Source organism: Camponotus floridanus, unplaced genomic scaffold (genome assembly GCF_003227725.1).
Source record: "Camponotus floridanus strain SB8 unplaced genomic scaffold, Cflo_v7.5 scaffold93, whole genome shotgun sequence".
NCBI lineage: Eukaryota > Metazoa > Arthropoda > Insecta > Hymenoptera > Formicidae > Camponotus > Camponotus floridanus.
This window is the reverse complement of record NW_020229864.1, coordinates 77,442-99,811: the sequence shown is the minus strand read 5'-3', so window position 1 is coordinate 99,811 and position 22,370 is coordinate 77,442. Positions and strand designations below refer to the sequence as shown.

Sequence of the window (22,370 nt, the reverse complement as noted above, 5' to 3'; positions counted from 1 at the left end):
TAACTAAATGTTATATTTTTATTTATAATAAACATATTAATAACATATAAAAAACATTTTGACTAATGTTTCTAAAATATTTTATTAATATTTTAAGAGAGATGTTATTAAATAACATTTTTAAAATATTTATAAAACATAAATTAAAATACTTTGTAAATGTTATTAATATGTTTATTAGAATATTTTAAAAATATTTATAAAACATTATATCATAATGTTTAGAAAATTTATATAAAATCAACATTTTAGAATGTTGATCAAATGTTTCTTGCTTACTGGGTAGTCATAGTCATTGATAAAACGTTTCGAGGTGCGTCCATTAATCCTAATCGCCGCCATTGACGCAAAAGTGCCTATAATATTTATATATTCTTTATAATGACTACTGTATATAAATCATATAAAATAAAAAAAACAATATATTATAATGTAATATAATACTATTATAATATACTTGATTATAGTGAAACCAGCATCCATGTGCTTCTGCTGCTGGAAATTGTTCATTTATCACTTTCATGGCTGCCATTTCATAGTCGCTCATTATAAACTTTAAATTTTGTTGAAGCATTGGCACTAATTCTATAATTTTATTCCAAATAGCTCTGTACATATTACTAGAACGACTTTCACACAAAATAAAGATCATGGCAATACCCTATAAAATATTACTGAATATAGTATTCCTATTATGTATTATAGTATTCCTATATTATAAAATTAAATAAATTTAAATATAAAAGAGTAAAAATTAAACAGTTTGAATTATTGTTCAAATCTTATAATTTTATTACTATTTTTAAAAAGAAAGCAAATATTTAAAAAATACATATAAATTTATTATATAAAAAATAAAGGAATTATACTTTTATCGTACTTTCTAATTTCATAGTATACATATAAAATATATATCAAACCACATTTTTTTAATTAACTTGAACTTTTATGTTTATTTTTTAAAAATATGAAATCACTACTTGGTAACAAAATAGTATTTTGTAAAAAATCAGATGTAAAAAACAGATGGAAGAAATTCCTTATTACATTTCCTTGCTAACTTTTTATGTTATATCGAATAATATTTATGTATTGAACGTGGGCAAACTGCAGCTGATAATACATGCTATGTTACTATGTACTTACTACATTCATATATCGAGTATGTAATGTATACATTTGACTCATCAATGGTACACGTGGAACAATCTAAAAAATGTATATTATTTACAAAAATATATTACTTTTAATTCAAAAATATATTACTTTTATTTTGATATATGAAAATAATAATATACTGTATTATAAAATATACAACTTACATTAAATGTGCCATAAAGTTCTGTAGATTTTTGTAATTCTTGCAACAATTCATCACTTGTAAATATTAATGCTTTTTTTCCATCGACGCTGGTCACATTTCCTTTGTAAAATCTTTGAAGCGGTCCATATGTTGATAAATTCGCAGCAAGAGTGTCCATACATTTTGGTAAATTTGGGCGAAGCTTGAGTCTTTCACGGTACAATGTAGTTTTCAATGTTACGTATGATAATGTTGCAGCTGTTTCAGGATATCTATATAACAAGCAATCAATATGAATTTAAGCAAGAATAAAATTTTTACGTTAATTGCAGAATTGAGATTGATATCTGGACAAATGATGTCTACTATTCATATCTCAAACTTAAATAGAAAAAAAATCCTCGCTTATTATTTATGTTGATAACAAAACATAGATAACAGGCAAAACTATGTTTGGTATAGAACAATACTATTTACAAAGTATTTTAATACATACTCTTTTCAATTGTATAGTTATCAGTACTCGGAGATATTCAGCACGTTACAACAGAATCAATTACAAGGGCATTTCGTAACACATAATGACATAAAGTTATATATGGAAAATGCAAGTGTACTTATTAGATTAAACATAAGCACAATAGTTCTAAAAAAAGCGATTATCACAAGAGCATTTCAGGCACGTGACATGAATAAAGGTTAAGCTATATATTGCGGGAAAATTGCACGAGAAATATGTATCCGCATGCACTCTATATTTATTACGAGATTTAGACTGCGATGTCACTTAACGTCATCGACGTTATCAGATGTAGCGATATTGATTAAATAGAGATTATTAAATAGAGAATTTCTGGTGTCAAATAAGATTCTATGAATTTTCTATCTAATAGTCGATCACTATCCGTCCAACTCATCGATAAACTTAAGCTGCGGTGAAAACTATGCTACGAATGCTTCAAAATATCATTTTATCTTTTCTCTATATTTCATGAAAATAAAAATAGAATAAAGATATTTCGAAGCATTGAAATTCAGACAAAAATTAACTAAGGTAGCACAGATATCATGTGATAATATTTTAAACATGTTCCCTAATTTTTTTAAGCTAATATAACATTCTTAAATAAAAAATAAACTACTAATATAAAATAAATTATTTCTTTTTTTTGGATAACTGTAAATATATATAATATATATGTAAATAATATAAAATATAATATAAAAAATATAAAATACATAAAATGAATACATAATATATATAATTTTTAAATGTTTTATTATTGGTTTTCCTTAGTTAATGTGTGTATGTGTGTAAGAAAATTTTATTTGTAATTATTTGTGAACTGCATCTTTTCTACAAAATACTCGATATTATACAAAATATTTGATTCTTAACGTTTTAATTTTCTTGTAGAATATATATAAATTTATATAAGGGATAGAATATCATAATTTAGAGGAATGTTAATTACCAAAAAAAGAACAAACATGTTTCCATTGTAGATAAAAACATTCAATACATATAAGTAATCTGTAGAGCAACCTATGTTTTTTAAATTATTTGTTGTTTCTTACTTTAATGTATAAATAAAAATTTTGATCTGCATCCATTTCAGTACATTTTAAATAATTAAAAGAAACAAAAAATGAAGTGTTATAAACTTTTTTAGAGTCATAAAATATTAGTATAAAATACGTTCTTTTTGAAACAAATATTTTACATTAAACATGTGACTAAATTATTAATACTTATTTATACGTGTGCGTATGTATGTGTACAATACACACACACACACACACACACACACACACACACACACACACACACACACACACACACACATATATATATATCATTAAAATATAAAATAATTTTAAAAAACACAAGGAGTTATAATCTCTTCTGTATTTAAACTAAATGCTCATTAAAATGATAATTATTATTTGAAAAAAGATTTATATATATGCTATTATTTCACTGTTACTCCATTCTACTGCTTAGTTTTTACATAAAAAGAATTATTTGAAAAATACTTAATGTAATTCCAAAAATACCAAAACTTAAAAAATACATACTTTCTGCAGACACTATCGAATATTTCTTTTGGTGGTAAAGATGTATCGCGACAAAGTTTTAGCATCTCTTGTTTCATAAGGGACTGTTTTACTTTCCATTTTATTGGAATATGAGTATGATCTTGAATTAAATGTATTTTGCCATCCTCATCAATTTTAAGAGTGCCAGCACATTTTGAAGATCGACGAGTATTACATCGTAGAATATTCGGATTACGAGAATCCTTGTTATAAGTATAATTATCATAAACATAAATTTTAGTACCAGGTTTTTTTCCACATATTTCTTCCATCTGGAAAATAATAAAGAAATTAATGTTAAAAATATAATTTAATATTAAAAATATAATTTAAAAAAAATTAAATAAAAATTGTTGAAACTTATTTTTGGAATTTTTAATACAAAGATTTCCTATAGCATTGCAAGTAATTATTTTTTAAAAATACTACTGTTTATATTGCAGCATATATAATAGTATTGGATAATCATAGAATTATTTTGAATTCAATATTTGCAAATTATTTTGAACATAAATCTATGACCGGAATTTATAGATGAGCTTTATATTTAAAGATAGATTTAATTAAGTTTCTAATATTCCAGCCATATCGTTGAGATGGTCTCAAGATAAATTTCAACAGAAGTATTAGTCAGTAATAAAATATTACATATAATGTGTGTGTGTGAAATGCGATGAAATTAATTTACAAAAGAAAAATAATGTTTTTTTTCTGACGTTTATAAAATTCCAATGAAACACATTAATAGCAAATATAAAACTTCTCCCATTACACACATAGCAAATATAAAACTTCTCCCATTACTCCTACTTATGTTGATGACGAAATGTAGACAATATCAAACAAAATATGATAAAAAAAAAGATACTGCCTGCAAAGTATTGTGTGGTATATGTTCTTCCCAATTATGTATAGTACTCAGTACTCGCAGGTATCGCACAGCACATTACAATCAAAGCGGTATTACGACAAGAGCATTACTATGAGCACGTAACGACATGAGCAAAGATTAAACATAAATTTTGATACCAATTTTTTTCCATGTATTTCTTCCATCTGGAAAATAATAAAAAAATATTAATGTTAAAATTAGAATTTAAAAAAAAATCTATTATTTCTAAAAAATTACGCCAGAGTAATTAATAACGTTACAACGGCTATACATAAGAATGTCTTATAAATTTTTATCTCTTTAACATTATGCAATTCAATCACAACGTAAATATCTACTACGTATATATCTATTATCATTAATAAAGCATTATAATTTCTGCATTACATTTAGCATCTATGTAAAGATGCGTTTCATTCAAGCTCAATATGTAAATACACGGTCCACAATTAATAAAATATTTTCAAAATATAATTATGAAGTGTTGTAATCTATTTTTGCAATTTTTAATACAAAGATTTCCTATAATATTACAACTAAATAATAGTTTTAAAAAATTGTACTATTTACATTGCAGCATATGGTATTGGATAATCACAAAATCATTTACAGTTAAATATTTGCAAATTATTTTGTCAATAATTCTATGAAACTGAAATTCATAGGTGAGCCTTACAGATAGACTTAATTAAGTTTCTAACCAGCCAGTTTCTATTCCAGCCATATTCTCGATAGATGAACGTCTTAAGATGACCTAAAACTAGACTTAAAAAGAGATTGAATGTAAGACAAATCTTGGTCGGAGGAATTTTAGTCTATAAACATGTTTACAGAGCTACGTTACAGAAATATTAACGACATAATGATTAAATATATATAATGAAATGCACGATAAAATTAATTTGTACGAGTAAAATAACGTGTCTTTCTTTACACGTTTATTTATAACTTGAATTGAACACATTAACACGTAACAAATATAAAATTTCTACCATTATGTACTCTTACGTTGATAACGAAATGTAAACGATAGGCAAAAATATGTGATGGAAAACGATACTACTTGCAATTTTGATATGTTCTTTTCAATTATATAATTATTAGTACTTGTAGATATTATGTCAGAACGGTAATTACAACAAAAGCGATATTACAATAAGAGAATTATATTATGAGCACGTAACGATATGAAAGAAAGATTAAGCTATATACGGCGGGAAAATTGCGCGGGAAACGTTCCTCCACATATATTTCAAGCGGACAGCGATTCATTGCTATATATAAGATCAGCTTTAGCTCATCTTTATGTTGTACATATATGTTTAGAAAGTCAAGAGAAGTACTGGTACAGTAATAAAATGATACATATAATGAAATGCACGATGAAACAGTACTCGAAGATATTGCACAGTACGTTAAAACAAAAGCAGCATTACGACAAAAGGACGTGATGATATGAGCGTCGTTATGTATATACCGTGTTAATTTTTACTTCATTTCTTTTTATTGAACATTTAATTATTTGTCTATGCTCATAGGTCAAATTCGTAATTAATTTAATTTGCGGCTTTATTGTATACAAATTAGTGAGGCTATTCGAAAAACTAGAAAAATTAAGCAAGTAAAAAATGGATGTCTAAGAAAAATTTTATAAGATGATATACGTTCGGTTTCTTTAACGTGAATATTTTAGATATACGCAAATTTGGTTAGGAACAACGCAATACAAATTACAGAACAGGGTTTACTTGTCGTTCACACAAGTACAAAGAATTGAAGGAACCGATATGCATATCAACGAGATAATGGTCGGAAATGATCGGTTAATATCCGGTACACGAGGATCCGACGAAAAGAATGTGTCGAAAAGCTTAGCCAAGATGAGCCGCCGTTATGTGATAAGACCTAGATCGACATTCATAAACTTGTCTTATATTAAAGATTATCTCTAGTTTTAAACTCCCTTCAGCCAATTAGCTCTGTGTTCATATTTCTCTGCCAGTACTAAAAATCTATAGTGTATGTGACGTAAACACGGAAATAGATAGCATAAAATTGGCTACGTTAAGCAGAGAGAACAGATCAGTGAGCGCTTAGTGATTCTTTATTGTGATTGATTGCTGCACTTAGATCCAAATGCAGCAACCAATTACAATTAAGAATCACTGAGTGCTCAGTAAGCGGTTTGTTTTCTGAATGCATCCAATTTTAAGTCTGCGTTCGCCGCATATAGCTATTGCTTTAGTCTGATTCTACAATAGCTGTCGTAAGTCGAGTGTCGTAAGAGTTGACCAATTGTATTCGATTATTCTTCTTTAAAATCAACTGTGATTGGTTAACTTTTCTGACATTCGACCTACGACACCTATTGAAAAACCAGCCTTAGTGCACCTCGCTTGTGTTGTACATTTTGCTTATGTCGTATTTTACTTTTACGTATAATTCGAATATAAATATATGCTATCTAACTTTATAAATTATATAAAAATATAAATATTAAATAATAATCATAGAATATACGTGCTCAAGTGATATTATTGTGAAAATGTCGTTCTATGGTTATCAAGGTTATTATAAATCTTACCTATATTCTTATTAAATAATTATAATATGTTATAAGTTTAAACCTTAAAGTTAATGTTTTGAAGTTATATAGGATTCTGTTTTATTTTTATGTCCTTATAAATTAATGTACCAAAAATGTTTTAGGAAACAACATGCAAAAATGCACAAATTTTGAAAAATGCTGTTGCACGAATTTGGATTGCGGTTCTGTCCACACATACAGATATTGTTACAACTACCAGAACACGAAATGCAGAGTAAAGAAATGCCCATACTTACATTGTGCTATTGTGAAACAGTATCGCTATGAAATGACAGGGAAAGCAACAGAAAATCTCAAGAGGGAAGTCGGCCGAACTTTACAAAACTCAGATATATATGGCGATTTCAAGAAAAACATTTGCAAACGAACAAAGTGTAATCGTCGACACATAAAGTTAGATGATAATATGCAGGATTTAGAGTGTCCGATATGTAGAGATGAGATTATGTCCGAATCTCTAGGTGCTGCGCTTTGCGGACATATATTTTGTTACAAATGTGCACTACGCTTAAATAATAACGAAAACGAAACAGGATTGATAAAATTATATTGTCCATTGTGTAAGTCTAATAGCATGTACAAAAGATTGATGTAATTTTTATGCTGTATATATTTTATTTGCTTGCATAAGAAATAGTCATTAATTATATTTTATTGCATTTTTATATATGGTACATTTAAAAAATTTGCACAACGAGAATATATTAACCTTAAGAATGTGCTTGCTTATGTTGTATTTTGCTTTTGCATATGTATCATTTTTCTGCGTATCAAATTTAATCATTTTTATGTATTTTCTTATAATTTTATTTTAATAATTATTTGTATTAAAGCATTAATTTCAATAAATATTAGTGTTAAACATTAAATATTCATATTAGTATTATAAACATTAAATATTCATATTTTTACACATTTATATATTTTTATTTTTTACACATTTATATATTATTATTTTTATATATTTTTATATGTGATAATACCTTTGTTTTATTAAATGGTAAAAAAAGTCAATAAGAGCTTTTATGTTTCATAATAGTAATAAAACAGTAAACTATTTAATAAGTTGGAAATCGATTAATAAGATCTGTTCTCATGAGTTTATTTAAAACTTTTCTTTATTATTTTGTAACTTTTATCTCTTAAAATTAGACTGTTCTAGCTTGATAGATCCAATACTATTTGTCTTTTTATAAAACCGGATATAATAAAAAAGAACTGGATATGATGAAAAAGAAATACTTCGCAACAAATTTGATGAAATTGTAACAATATTTACTTATATGAAGAGAGAATTAAGAAAGGAGAATTGCAATACATTATCAATTATCTTTCTCAAATTTTGTGTCCAATTACTATAAATGACTATGAGAAAAAAGACAAATTTAATTAATGTCAAATTGCGAATAAATACGTTATTTATTCTCTAAATATCTATTATAAATCAAAATTTGATACTAAATTTGTGATACTAATATTATAAGTACTTTATATTTATTTGAATAAATAAGTTACAAAGTTTTATTTAAACGTTTGTTAAGAAAAATAAATGACTGAAAATGTAACGTATAATAAAATTTTATTAATCATTGCATCTTTTCTCTTCTGACTTTGATTTTCTTAATTATCTTCGATTTTCTTCAATTTATTGCGTAAATTGGCTCCAATTGTCTTCAATTTGTTGCGTAAACTGTAAAAAAGTTTTATCTTTCATTAAAATATGTATCTTTCATTGACAATATCTAAATTAATATCTTTTTAGAAAAATAATATGATTAATATGTTTAAATATATTTCAAAGAAAAAAGTGAATGTAAATTTAAAAGATTGAAATATTTTCTTGGATTCAATGCGCAGAACAATAAATATGTAGGTTTAACTTTTTGTTTAAAGCATGCTATTTATATATGTATATTGCAATATACATTCCCTTACATACATTTAACAAAGCATAAGCTAATTTATTAATAGCTATTAATATAGCTTCAGATATAGTTTCAGAAGCATAGACATAAATATTACTGATTTTCTTAAAACTTACATAATTTAAAAAACATCGACCATGTATTACATTTTAGGCAGTAATTAAGAGGAAGGGCACCATTTATGTCAAATGGAAGTCGATCTATGCAATAATTGCAATACATATGGCCACACATCAATGCTGCTATATATTTCATCAACAAAATGTAACATTTATTGCATCTCGCTGGACCTTCATTTACTGAAATCAAAAAGTACTTTCGCTTAATTCATGAACAATTTAAACTATCAATTAAAACATTGTAAATATTTAAATAGTTAAAAGAACTTAATTATTCTTACCAGTTGTTTCACACATTAAGCAAGGCCATAAACATTCTCCCAACATATACAGCGTACAAGTATGTTTCTTTAATTCTAATGGGAAAGTTTCTCTTAAAACAAATGCTAATCTTTTCAGTTCGTTGTATATAGTTTGTCGAAAAGGTCGTACGTTCTCATTAATTTCAAAGATTTCATATTCTGTAAGATGTACAAATTTACACAACTTGTTTCTATTACAAGATGGAATAGTACAATTTTTAACTTTGTGCCCAGACAGCACAATAATATTTTAAAAACGTATTAAATATATACATATTGGACGTTTCGTACATATTTAAAACATCCAGATTAGAGCCACAGACATGTTTAGGACTTCTTAAATATGTCCAGTGTTACTAATTTGGACAATCAAAAAATGTCCATTTTAAGAACTGAACGGACTAAAATTGGACCTGTTTCGAACATTAAAGGAATATTTTATTATTCCTAACAGCACACATGTTCGAAAGACGCTCAGAAGACATCCAGAGGACGAATTTTCATTCTCTGGATATTTTCTGAATGTTTTTCGAACGTCTGCATTTTTTATTATAGTATTAGGTATAGGTATAGGTAAAGTATTGTTCATTTTTAATGTAAATTGGAGTTAACTTGTTAGCAATTTATTAATTGCGCAAAAAATTGTAACTGTTAAAACAAATTAAATTCTTAAAAATGCATTAAAATTGAACTTTAGTAAAGAAAGAACAAATTTAGTAGCTTAATTTTATTATATTTTATGTTTTATTATTGTTTGTTAGTATATTATTATATAAAACAATAATCTTCAAATAATGCAACATAAAATAAAACATCTAATTTTTATCAATATCTTCAAATAATGCAACATAAAATAAAACATCTAATTTTTATCAACACATTATAATACATTATTCTGCATAAGCTTTGTTACATCTAAAATATATATTATGTAATTTCTTGCGAAAGAGATAAGAAAAACGCAAGAAAAAGAGAAAAACATAAGAAAAATAAACGCGAGAAAGAAGATCACAAAACGATAGATAACTTTCTTATTTGTTAACTGTCTCTACCTGCATACGATGGGTGGAGCAATCGACATCGGACATCGTATATAAGCACAGATTAATAGACAGATAGCCAATGACCCGGGTAAAGACTAGACCGGCACTTTCTCACTGATTTCAGCGCCATATCGTAATAGTGGCCAATGCAGTAACTACTAACTACGTTCTCAGGATGAAACAGAGAGATGAGTTAGTCTGACAAAGACTAACAATCCATCGCTCTGACTTTGTCTCACCAACGATGAGTCTCGTGGACCCGTGCGGCAGCAAGCATGAGGTATCACCTTTCGCGTTTTTATACTCGGCAAGCGGCAAATCACAAACGATAATAAAAGTATGTGTACTTTTGTATACCAGTTTATTCGAGACTGTGAAACGGTTCGCATCAGCCAGCAAAAATTTTGTAGATTGATTAGTTAGAAGTTGAGTAAGTAGTAATTAATTAATATTATATATTTCTATTTACATATATACGCGTGCGTGCGTCCGTGTGTATGTGCGTGCGTACGTGCATGTGTGTGAAGAATCTCTATGTATATTATTATTCAAACTTAAAATAAGAACATTCATATATTATAACTACTCAATCAACAATTTAATTGTAATGTACGTGCAAATGCATCATGCCTTGTACGTAGAACATTATATAGATGTTACAAATATCTTAGCCAGATTACAAAATCCATTCAAATTAACAAAGAAGCGCAACGAGTTGATAAGTGGATAATTTGAATTCGTCGGTTATTTTGCGTAATTTTACTTCGACATTTCTGACTCTTTTATTATTATTTATTTTGCTTCGCGTCTTTCCGTTACTTATTTCTAATGACTGTTAATTTGATCTTATATTTATTTTATTTTTATGTTCATTACTTTATTCCGTGATTTGACATTGAAAAGGATCCGAATTGGATCGAAACGCAGTGTTTGTCACTTAAATTAAATAAACGTTTTATTAGGTTTATTATATTAATATAATCGTTTTTATTTTCGCATCTTTTCACCTTTGCGCTGGTCCTTTAAGCCTTTTATGAAATTTGATTGATTTTATTACGGACCTTTATTCTATTATAATAATTTTGATGTAAAAATCATTGCATTTGACAATTTAGCAATTAGTTTCTTGTAAACGTTTTATAAAATGATTAAAATTCTCTCTTAGCCAGATTGTAAAACATTTTATTTTTAACTTGAGAATGTGAATGCACTTTATAAAATGTCTAGATCTTTTATAAAACGACGGATTTTGTAATCTGGCTACGACATATTATTTTTATTTATTAGTGTTTGCTGCGATATATGTACATATAAAACATTAAATATTTATTTGATTTTTTTATAACAGAATGGACAAAGAACAAACAAAAAGAAAGTTAGAAGCGATAATGGAAAGAGAAGAAAAATTAAAAAAAAGAAGAAGAGAATTAGAAAAAATATTGGAAGAAAATAATACTGATGAGGAAACAGATAACGATGAAAAGTATTTATTGTTCTATGACACATGTAATATGTATATATATATATATATATATACAGAGTAGACCATTTTAATCAATACACGCAAATATCTCGAAAAGGAGAAGTTTAAAAAAAAAATATTTCAGATAAAAGTATTTGACTCGAAGGAGGACATAAAATAGTGGTAAATATTTGACCATGAATAATTGTTTGAAGGTCACATTATGGTCATCTTTAATTTTTTAAACGGAACCCACTATTTTTTATTACTTATTCTTATAGCTTATCTCGAGAGCTTTTCAAAACACTATAATAAAGTATTTCTTCTTGTATTGAGTTCTTTTCGAATTATGAGGCTTGAAATTATTTCTTAATTTTACATAAACCATAAAATATCTAATAAAATATTCATTTTTCGATTATCTAATCTTAATACTTTTATGTACAAAATAATGAAAGGAATCAATTGGTGTAAAGAAAACACATAGTTGTTTCGAAGAAAAAATATGTAATTTGCAATTAACAGTAAATATTATATTTTTTCTTAAAAACAACTATATTTTTTCTGAACACTAATTGATTCTTATCATTGATGAAAATGGTCTACCCTATATATTTAAAATATTATTTGTACATTAAAGTTACACATGCACACAAAAATATATTTATTATATTTATTTTTTCAGCTTTTTTTCTGCTGATGATATGAACGATGATGATGAAAAACAGCAGAACAAAGAAGGAGAAAAACAGCACGAGGATGATGCAGGGGAACAGCAGCAGGATTCATCATCCCACATGCAGCGTCGGGCTGGTGTAAGGCGCGCCGAACGTGATGAAAAGTATATTTATTAAATTTCGGATTTATATATGTATACAGGGTGTCCCTAAATTCGCGCCCACGGAGTACAAGGCGTGATACTTTAGGCTAAAAGAAATAACTTTTTCCTTTAGCAAAATTGCGTGCGATAAGTAGTTTTTGAAGGAGAGCAGGTTGAAGTAAACCAATAGGCGTTCTGGTGTAAGTGGCGCTCAGGGCCGGCGCGCGCGCTTCGCTCACTTGTATCAAATTCTTGACTAGTATTTACAAGTAATGTTAAAACATTAATGCTTTGTTATAATTAGTTTACTATGAATTTATTTTTATCTTAGTTATGATTTTATTTTAATTATACATATAATTAGTTAGATTATACTTAAGACTCAAATAATAAGAATCAACTTGAATACTGAACCGTGATCTTTTTCCATATTGTATTTTTTAAAAAGTGAATAATTAACAAAATAAATATTGCTTTTATTTCTTACGTAATAAAAGATAAAAGAATGTCTGATTTCGTAGATCTATCTGAAAATAGAGACAAATGTAAATAGTAATGTGCTTTGCAAGCTAAACGCGTTTCTATTCTTCTAAATTTTTTCTTTTTTCATCATTTTCTTACATTTTGAAAAATTTTCTACAAAAATATCAATTGTGCCGCTGGCATTAGGTTTAGCTCGCAAAGCACATTACTATTTACATTTGTCTCTATTTTCAGATAGATCTACGAAATCAGACATTCTTTTATCTTTTATTACGTAAAAAATAAAAGCAATATTTGTTTTGTTAATTATTCACTTTTTAAAGAATACAATATGGAAAAAGATCACGGTTCAGTATTCAAGTTGATTCTTATTATTTGAGTCTTAAGTATAATCTAACTAATTATATGTATAATTAAAATAAAATCATAACTAAGATAAAAATAAATTCATAGTAAACTAATTATAACAAAGCATTAATGTTTTAACATTACTTGTAAATACTAGTCAAGAATTTGATACAAGTGAGCGAAGCGCGCGCGCCGGCCCTGAGCGCCACTTACACCAGAACGCCTATTGGTTTACTTCAACCTGCTCTCCTTCAAAAACTACTTATCGCACGCAATTTTGCTAAAGGAAAAAGTTATTTCTTTTAGCCTAAAGTATCACGCCTTGTACTCCGTGGGCGCGAATTTAGGGACACCCTGTATATATCAATTTATGAGAATGTATTTGTTATTTTACGCGTGCGTGCGTGTGTATGTGTGTGTTTAAATATATAAAATAATTATATCTCTCTATTTATCAAGCTATAATATATTTCTCTCTTATGTTTTATAGATATAAATGGTCTGCTCGCAGAGAGAGAGGAAGAATGCAGAGCAGAGGAGGAGGAGGTTTTAGAAGAGGAAGCAGATTTTTTAGAAGAGAAGGAGGAGGAAGAGGAAGAGGAAGAGGCCGCGGAAATATAATTTTTAATTATAATTTTTAATTTTTTAAATAATAATATAATATTTATTTTTTTTAATTCTTTTTTTAAATTTTCTATAAATTTTTTTTATTTTTTTCTATTAAAGTAAAGATGTAAAAATAGTATTATAAAAATAGTATTATAATTTAATAAATTTATTAAAATTTAATAAAAGTCTAATTTTATTTTGTAGTCTAATTTGTAGTATAGTTAGAAAACACTGATTATTTTAGTTATTTTATTTCATTATTTTATTGCACTTTAAAATCTTCATACTATTATTTTATTTAAATATGTTTTATATATGAACATGTAAGACATATTGCTTACTTTCTAAAATCACATTTTCATATTTGTAAAAATAACATTGTATTATATTAAATATATTACAATACATATTAAAATATATTACAATACATATTAAAATAAAATAATAATATAAAGTTGTATAGAGTGATTCTGAACAAACGTTTATCTTTAAAATATTAAATTCTTGAATGAATTCTAAAATGATTTTTCCTCTTGAAAAATTTTGCCCACAGTTTAGTTTTTAAATGTTTTATGAAAAAAAATAGTTAATTAATTACGGAACGAGTACGAGAAGTAGGTAGGGACGTCGCGATATAAACGATTTCGTGGGGCGCTCGCCGCGATCAGCTGATTGCTACACTCATGAATTGATGTAGATTCGACCAACATTTCTCATTGGGATATAATCACTTATATCGCGCCGTCCCTGCCTACTTTTCGTACTCATTCCGTTATTAATTCGAACTATTTTCCTTTATAGTTTAAAAACTAAGCTCCGGACAAAATTTTGCAATAGGAAAAATCGTCTTAGAAATCATTCATGAATTTGATATTTTAAAGACAACAAACGTTTGTTTCGAATCATCCTGTATATATATATGTAATTTTATACACAATAATCTTGGTGTCAATTGTTAGCTACTCATAGAGCATTTCCAGGAGACGCCACGTGGAGGCCAATTGACACATAACTCGAAATTCTTAAAAATATAAACATAATATTTGCTAATAAAAAATATAAAAATGTTAATATCTTGCATTTAAAATTAATATATAAAAAAAGTAAAAAATTATGTTTTAATTCTAAAAAATTCCGAGTTAACTGTCTCCCAATTTATTCGATCTGCCATAAAGCCACGAATTTTTACATATTTTATACTCGTTCCGCATAAAATGCCGCGAGTAAATGTAAAATAGTCAGATCGTACCGCTCGAAGAGCCGCGATCGTTTTACTCGTTCCGCATAAAATGCCGCGAGTAAATATAAAATAGTCAGATCGTACCGCTCGAAGAGCCGCGATCGTTTTACTCGTTCCGCATAAAATGCCGCGAGTAAATGTAAAATAGTCAGATCGTACCGCTCGAAGAGCCGCGATCGTTTTACTCGTTCCGCATTAAATGCCGCGAGTAAATGAAAAATAGTCAGATCGTACCGCTCGAAGAGCCGCGATCGTTTTACTCGTTCCGCATAAAATGCCGCGAGTAAATGTAAAATAGTCAGATCGTACCGCTCGAAGAGCCGCGATCGTTTTACTCGTTCCGCATAAAATGCCGCGAGTAAATGTAAAATAGTCAGATCGTACCGCTCGAAGAGCCGCGATCGTTTTACTCGTTCCGCATTAAATGCCGCGAGTAAATGAAAAATAGTCAGATCGTACCGCTCGAAGAGCCGCGATCGTTTTATATACGTAGTAATGATGATTTATTTTTTACATATGTTTTATGTTCTTTAGTTTTTGACATTTTGTCTTTATTTCTTTTGATCTTCCAGATACTGTATTTATTTCTTCTCTTCCTCCATTATTATTCTTTTTTGTAATTGCATATATCTTGACTCTTAACATAAAGTCTAACATTTGAATTCTATGTGAATAACACTCGTTGATCTGATTAAACCAATCTTCATCAGTATGCTGGACGTGTTTAACACAAATCTCAAGAAGCTTTTTCTTCACATCTTTGAAATACCAATACTTCTTGTAACATGAATTTATTGCTTCAAGTTGTAGAGTAATAATATTCAAAAATGAATCCGTTGGTCTTGATAGCCACTCTATTTCAGGATCATCTTCGTCTTCATGTTCATATTCACGTAGCTGAATATAGATTTCATTGTCGTTTAATTCTTCCATCGGTGTTTTCAAATTTTTTTCACGGCAGCTGTGGCACTTTGTATTCTTGTAACCGTAGCGAGCAATATATCCTGCGAAATATGAAATTGCATTTCTTTCATATGCCTCTGAATGTAAGTTCTCCTTGTTGGTCTTTGTTATTTCATCTAGATAGTCGGAATTGTGTTCCGAATATTTTGTAATTTCTTCAAAGGCTGTCGCGATGAGATTATCACAGTCGTCATCCATTTCAGTTAAACAAATTAATTCTTCTTGTAATGGAATATTGTTATTTTCCAATTCACGAACTACCGATGTACCATCCGTTAATGAAGACGTTTCTTGACAAGTTACATTTCCTTTGTCGCTTCCATAAATATATCCACTTGATAAAATATGCCGCAACGTTAACCGTACCATTCTAGCAGTTGGATTACGGTTAAATCCTCCTCGTCCTTTAATTTTTCCAAATGTATGTTCTACAGAATCTTGGTTGCATAGTGCAGTAGCAAGCCTGAAATCCGGATAATGTTGTTTAATGGAACGATACATTGATAAAATTGATTTCACGGTCGTAATCATTCCATCAAAGCAGGGAGGTCTCGAAATCTTGTTGGGGGAAGTACTCCACTTTGAACACCATTCAACAAAAGACGTTAATAATTCTTCAACCATTAAATTATCATCTGATAATGGACCCTTTTCTCCTTTCCAATTATTTAAATGATAGACATTCATAGCATCTATTACTTTATTCATTTTGTAAACAAATTCTGCAGATGCTTTCCATGAAGAACTTTTTAATGTATTGCTTTGCCCTGCTGTTGATATTGCTGCAGCAAATCTTGCACTTAACATTTGAAATGCTCTTTTCACATTCATAACTTCAAAATTGTTTGGATAAAAATGCGCGTAGGTAATGTGATTCAATAAATTTGAAGTATTTAATTGTCTGTCAATTTGCCATGTTGCAAATAAATCATGAAAAGACATAATAATTTCGCCATTCACATAAATGTACTTATGAGATCTCAACTGACTAATCAATCGCTTGATAAGATGAGGCCAATCAAAAGAAGCAAAATAAGTTTCATTGTTCAATTGAAAAGACGTGGAGAAATTTTCATGTGGAGAAATTTTCCAAATATTAAAAGCTTTTCTATTTGGTCCACCTTGGTCACATGTAATTATCTGCACATTTGCTCCTACATCTTTCAATTTTTGTAAACACATCTCCGTGAGTTCAATAATCTCCTTATGTGTTGTACTTTTTCCAGTCAAAAAGTATGCTACTATTTCAGCGACGGATTAACACTAGAGGCAAACCTAGGCATTTGCCTAGGGCGGCAAATTTGAGGGGGCGGCAAATTTTCAAAGACAGAAAATTTTCGCCGCCTCTGGCCGCTTGAGGCTCGACAGCCGAGCCGACGACGGCCGAGCCGCCGACGACTCTACCAATGACGAGCGGTTATCAAGCCTCGAGCCTCGAGCCGCTCGAGCGATAGTGGGGAGATATTAGGCGACGAAGCGAGAAGCGACCATAGACTTATACAAATAGACTGCGCATGCAATGCAAAGCGCTGGGGGCAACATAGGAGTGGTGGGGATAGCGCTTGTGGGCTTCCGTCTCTTTCTAACCGCATGCTGTCTCTCTCCATCGTGGAAAGTGGTGGGGCGGCGCTCAGCATTTAATTCCGAGCATTGTTGTAATGCGACGCGCGATTGATTCCTACTCTTCCTACTTCCTACTTCCTACTGCAATAATTCGCCGCCGCGAGACATATCATTCAGCTCGCCGCAGAACATTGATTGTTATTTAAAACATCGATATTTTTCGATATTTCTCCATGACTATTTTCAATTTTTAATTCATTAACCAGGTTTTCTCATGATTCTGGATTATTATTCATAGGCCTTTATTGTCATAAGATATTTTCTCTGAAAATTGCGAAGTTGCAAAGTCATAGTAGATCACTCTAATAAAGTTTTCATTTTTCAAGATTTTGAGTTTTTCGTTTCTGGACGATTAAAAGTTTTAACTTGAGACGACCCGAATTTGGCGGGTTAAAATATTTATAAATATGTCCGGAAGGAAGAAATTAAGTGGATATCAATATAAAAAAAATGCATTAATGAAGAAAGAGCGCGAAAATGAGGTCTTATCTAAAATGCGCAAATTAGATTCATTTGTTTCACCTGGAAATGATTCTAAAGTTACAAATAGTAGTAATGATGAATACGTTGAATCTAGTAAAAACGTTATGACAATAGTTAATATTGAAAAAACTGATATTCTAGTTGCAAGCACATCAGAGACTACCACTACTTCCGAGAACGATTGCATGGACGTGAATAAATCACACGAAATTACGGATAATAATGAATCGCGTAATTCAGAAAACGATTGCATAGACGTGGATATATCACATGAAATTACAGATAATTATGAATCGCATAATTCAGAAATTCAAAACAAAGAAGTATTTCCGATAATTAGTAATGATCCAGCAAAGTGGATATTGAATGATTTTACAATTGAATACTTATCCACACATAATATTCAACAAAATATAAATGTCGATTTTGATTTTGGGAATTCTAAAAGATATTATGGTAATACAAGTCGTACTTTAACAAAAAATGTTTTTGAGCGGCGTCTTCTAAATGGTGAGATAATGCCTAGAAAATATCTTATATATTCAGAAAGCAAGGGAGCTGTGTTCTGTGCCCCGTGTAGACTATTTGGAGGAACCTCCAGTCTGGCAACGAATGGTTACGATGACTGGAAAAATGTCGAATACGCGAACATGAAAATTCAACTGAGCACAAAACATGTGAACTTAAAATGATAAAAAGAAGTAACATTTCTGAAAGAATTGATGCTGATTTAGAATTTCAATTGCAAGGAGAAATAAATTATTGGACAAATGTATTGAAAAGAGTTGTGTCAGTTGTGAAAAAACTTTCAAGTAGAGGACTTGCTTTTCGAGGCAGGGATGAAAAATTTGGGTCACTTCATAATGGTAACTACATGATGGCTCTTGAACTTATAGCAGAATTTGATTCATTTTTAGCTAACCATATAAAAAATTATGGAAATGCAGGTCGCGGAATAGTCTCTTATCTTTCTTCTCAAACATGCAATGAATTTGTAAAATTGATGGCAACAGAAGTGAGTGCACAAATTATTACAGAAGTAAAGAAAGCCAAATATTTTTCAATTAGCGTTGATTCAACTCCCGATATATCGCATATTGATCAATTATCTTTTATATTAAGATATGTAAACGACAATGATGGTATGCCGGTAGAACGTTTTCTTTGTTTTTTACCAAATACTGGTCATAAATCTGAACAATTAGCTAATGCTGTCTTTTCTACGTTAGTTAATTATGATTTGGACATTGCGAACTGCCGAGGGCAGTCCTATGATAATGCCAGTAACATGTCTGGCCGATATAACGGATTGCAAGCAAGAATAAAAAATAAAAATCAATATGCGCTATACGTGCCATGTTCTGCGCATTCTTTAAATTTGATTGGCGTATGCGCAGCAGAAAGTTGTCATGAAGCATGTAATTTTTTTTCAATTCTCCAGCATCTTTACACATTTTTTTCTGCGTCAACTCACCGGTGGGAGATATTGTTATCCACTTTAAAACCAGACAATATAGTAATAAAAAGAATGTCTGATACTCGATGGTCATCTCGAGCGGAAGCTTGTCGCAGTTTGATTGAAAACTGGGATTCCATAATTAAAGCTTTAAATACAATAAATTTAAATACTGCCGAGAAACCGGCTACTCGTAATGAAGCTGCAGGACTATTGAAACAAATGAGTCGATTTGAAACTATCTTTATGGCTGTATTTTGGAACTCAATAATGGAGCGATTTCAAATAACTAGCAAAAAATTGCAAGCTGTTGATATTGACATACAAACAGTTGTGGAACTTTATAGTTCATTAACAGGATACATTAAATCACTACGAAATTTATTTGATATGTTTGAAGAGAAAGCAAAGAAAAAATCTGAAGTCGAAGATTATGAATTCGACACAAGACGAAAAAGAAAGCGTAAACTTCCATTTGATGAGATATCGGAAATTGAAACGGAAATCTGTGGTAAAGAACAGTTTAGACGAGATACATTTTTTGTTATAATAGACCGTATAAGTTCAGAATTAGAACGTAGAGGTAATGCATATAAAGATATTTTTGAAAGATTTGAATGGTTATCTAAAATTACTTCGATATCAACTGCGGATTTAATAGATAACGCTAAAAAATTACAACAGTACTACCCTTTAGATTTAGAAGAATCGTTTGTTGATGAGTGCCTACATTTTCGAGCGTATTTGGAAAGTACCAATATACTCGAAAATGAAAGACATTCCCTTTTGAGTTATAGTAAACTTCTTCGAACTCGAAATATACATTCTATATATCCAAATATCGATATAGCTTGTCGAATATTTGTTTGCACGCCGGTTACAAACTGCTCTTCAGAACGGTCATTTTCCGCGTTAAAAAGAATTAAAAACTGTTTAAGGGCTAATTTGGGTGATAACCAATTAAATAATTTTTCTATTCTGACAATTGAAAGTGATCTAACAATCTCAACAGATTTTAATAAATTAATCAGTGACTTTGCAGCAAAGAAGTATAGAAAGAAACAAATACAATAAAAACAAGTAAGTAACAAAAATGTATTAAAAAAAGATAAAAACAAATTAAAATATATTAAATATAAAATATAAAAAATAAGAATAAAAAAAATTAAAAATAAAAAAATACAAAAAAAGATTAAAAAAAATAAAAAAATAAAAAACTAAAAAACTAAAAAAAAATAAAAAAAATAAAAAAACTAAAAAGAAAGGAGTGCAAAACCCTATCTGCAAACCTCCTCGTGGTGCACTCTGGGGTCGTGAAAATATTAAAAAATATATTATGTTTTCACCAGCTAATGCAGGGGTAACAGAAAATTGATACATATTTTGTACTTTTTTTTTTTTTTTTTGCTTTCCGGTTCTACATCTGACACTGCGACTATACCTTGGATTAGGGGCGGCAAAATGTACGCTGCCTAGGGGCGCCAAAATGTTTAATCCGTCGCTGTACTATTTGCCGCCAAGGATTCTCCGCATTAATGCTATCAAGGCAAAATAGTAGAATATGTCCCGCTTGTTCATCGCGTCGTCCCAGAGGTCCGAGATCTACTAATCCTTCGATGATATCATATTTTCGACTGTACTCTTCAAATTTTTTAATTGACATCTCATCGAATTTTAAACAGCCAACTCTTTGAGAAGGTGGTAATTTAGACAAATTTTCTCGAATTTTATAAAATATTTCTTCACAAAATCCTGGTCGAATTTCTGTTTCTGATATCCAATTCTTGACAGAAGATTCTGATGGGAGATTTAGTCCAGCCTTTCTCATCCGTGAATATCCACTTGCGGAATAATAAAACATTTGTTTTGCTAAATCTTTTTCTTCTTTTGTATATTCTTTTCGTCTCTTATGAAACTGAAGTTTTATCATAGTTCTCGCAAGTGGTTTTAAACATTTCTTTCCATTTAAAAATTCATTTAGACTGTGTTTGCAAACGTTCTTGTTTTTCTGAATTGCAATATTGCGCTGTTTCAACATATAAGTCATATTTTTTTGTTTTCTCTTCTTCTCCATAAGAAGTTTTTTCAGTCTCAAATTTTCTTTTTTTAACTTTTCAATTTCGGAGAATTCATCTTTCTTATACACTTTTTCAGAAGCAGACTTTTTTTGCGTTTTTACTCGCCTTTTTATCATGTTCGCTTTCACTTCTTTCTGCGAGTAATTATCCAAAAATAGTGGAAGTGGATTTTCATTATTAAACTACTCATCGTCTGCGAAGTCATTTCCGAAATTATAGAAAAGTTCTTTTCCGGAAGGGTAACATCTCTTACGTGTCGTTATTTTTTTTTTAGCTACTTCTTCATTTGTATTGTTATTGTTTATTTCTTCAACATTTACTTGAAAATCGCCATGCGTTTCGACTTCCATTGGAATGCAGTCTTGATTATCCGAATGGTTTACATTTTCTTGTATAATATTTTCATTAATTTTGCCTTCTTCTGTAATTTTTTCAGCATTATCTTTCACAAAATGTGTAATGTCAGTCTCCTTTGGGATCCACGGTATGGGATTCTTTCTAATATGTAATTTT

The 22,370-nt window shown here is 29.3% G+C and overlaps 2 protein-coding genes across 2 annotated transcripts; both read left to right on the top strand.

The window, feature by feature from the left end:
- The first annotated feature begins 18,298 nt into the window (after positions 1-18,298).
- LOC105251503 (zinc finger MYM-type protein 5-like) lies at positions 18,299-19,015 on the top strand. Its single transcript, XM_011258358.2, has one exon. The coding sequence runs from the start codon at positions 18,299-18,301 to the stop codon at positions 19,013-19,015; it is 717 nt and encodes a 238-aa protein (XP_011256660.2).
- An 836-nt stretch (positions 19,016-19,851) lies between these two features.
- On the top strand, positions 19,852-20,853 carry LOC112639840. Its single transcript, XM_025415004.1, has one exon. It carries the CDS (start codon positions 19,852-19,854, stop codon positions 20,851-20,853), a length of 1,002 nt encoding a protein of 333 aa, XP_025270789.1.
- The last annotated feature ends 1,517 nt before the right edge of the window (positions 20,854-22,370 follow it).

Coding starts and splice junctions, on each gene's coding strand:
- LOC105251503 (XM_011258358.2), top strand. CDS start 18,299: ATGAAGAAAGAGCGCGAAAATGAGGTCTTATCTAAAATGCGCAAATTA.
- LOC112639840 (XM_025415004.1), top strand. CDS start 19,852: ATGTCTGATACTCGATGGTCATCTCGAGCGGAAGCTTGTCGCAGTTTG.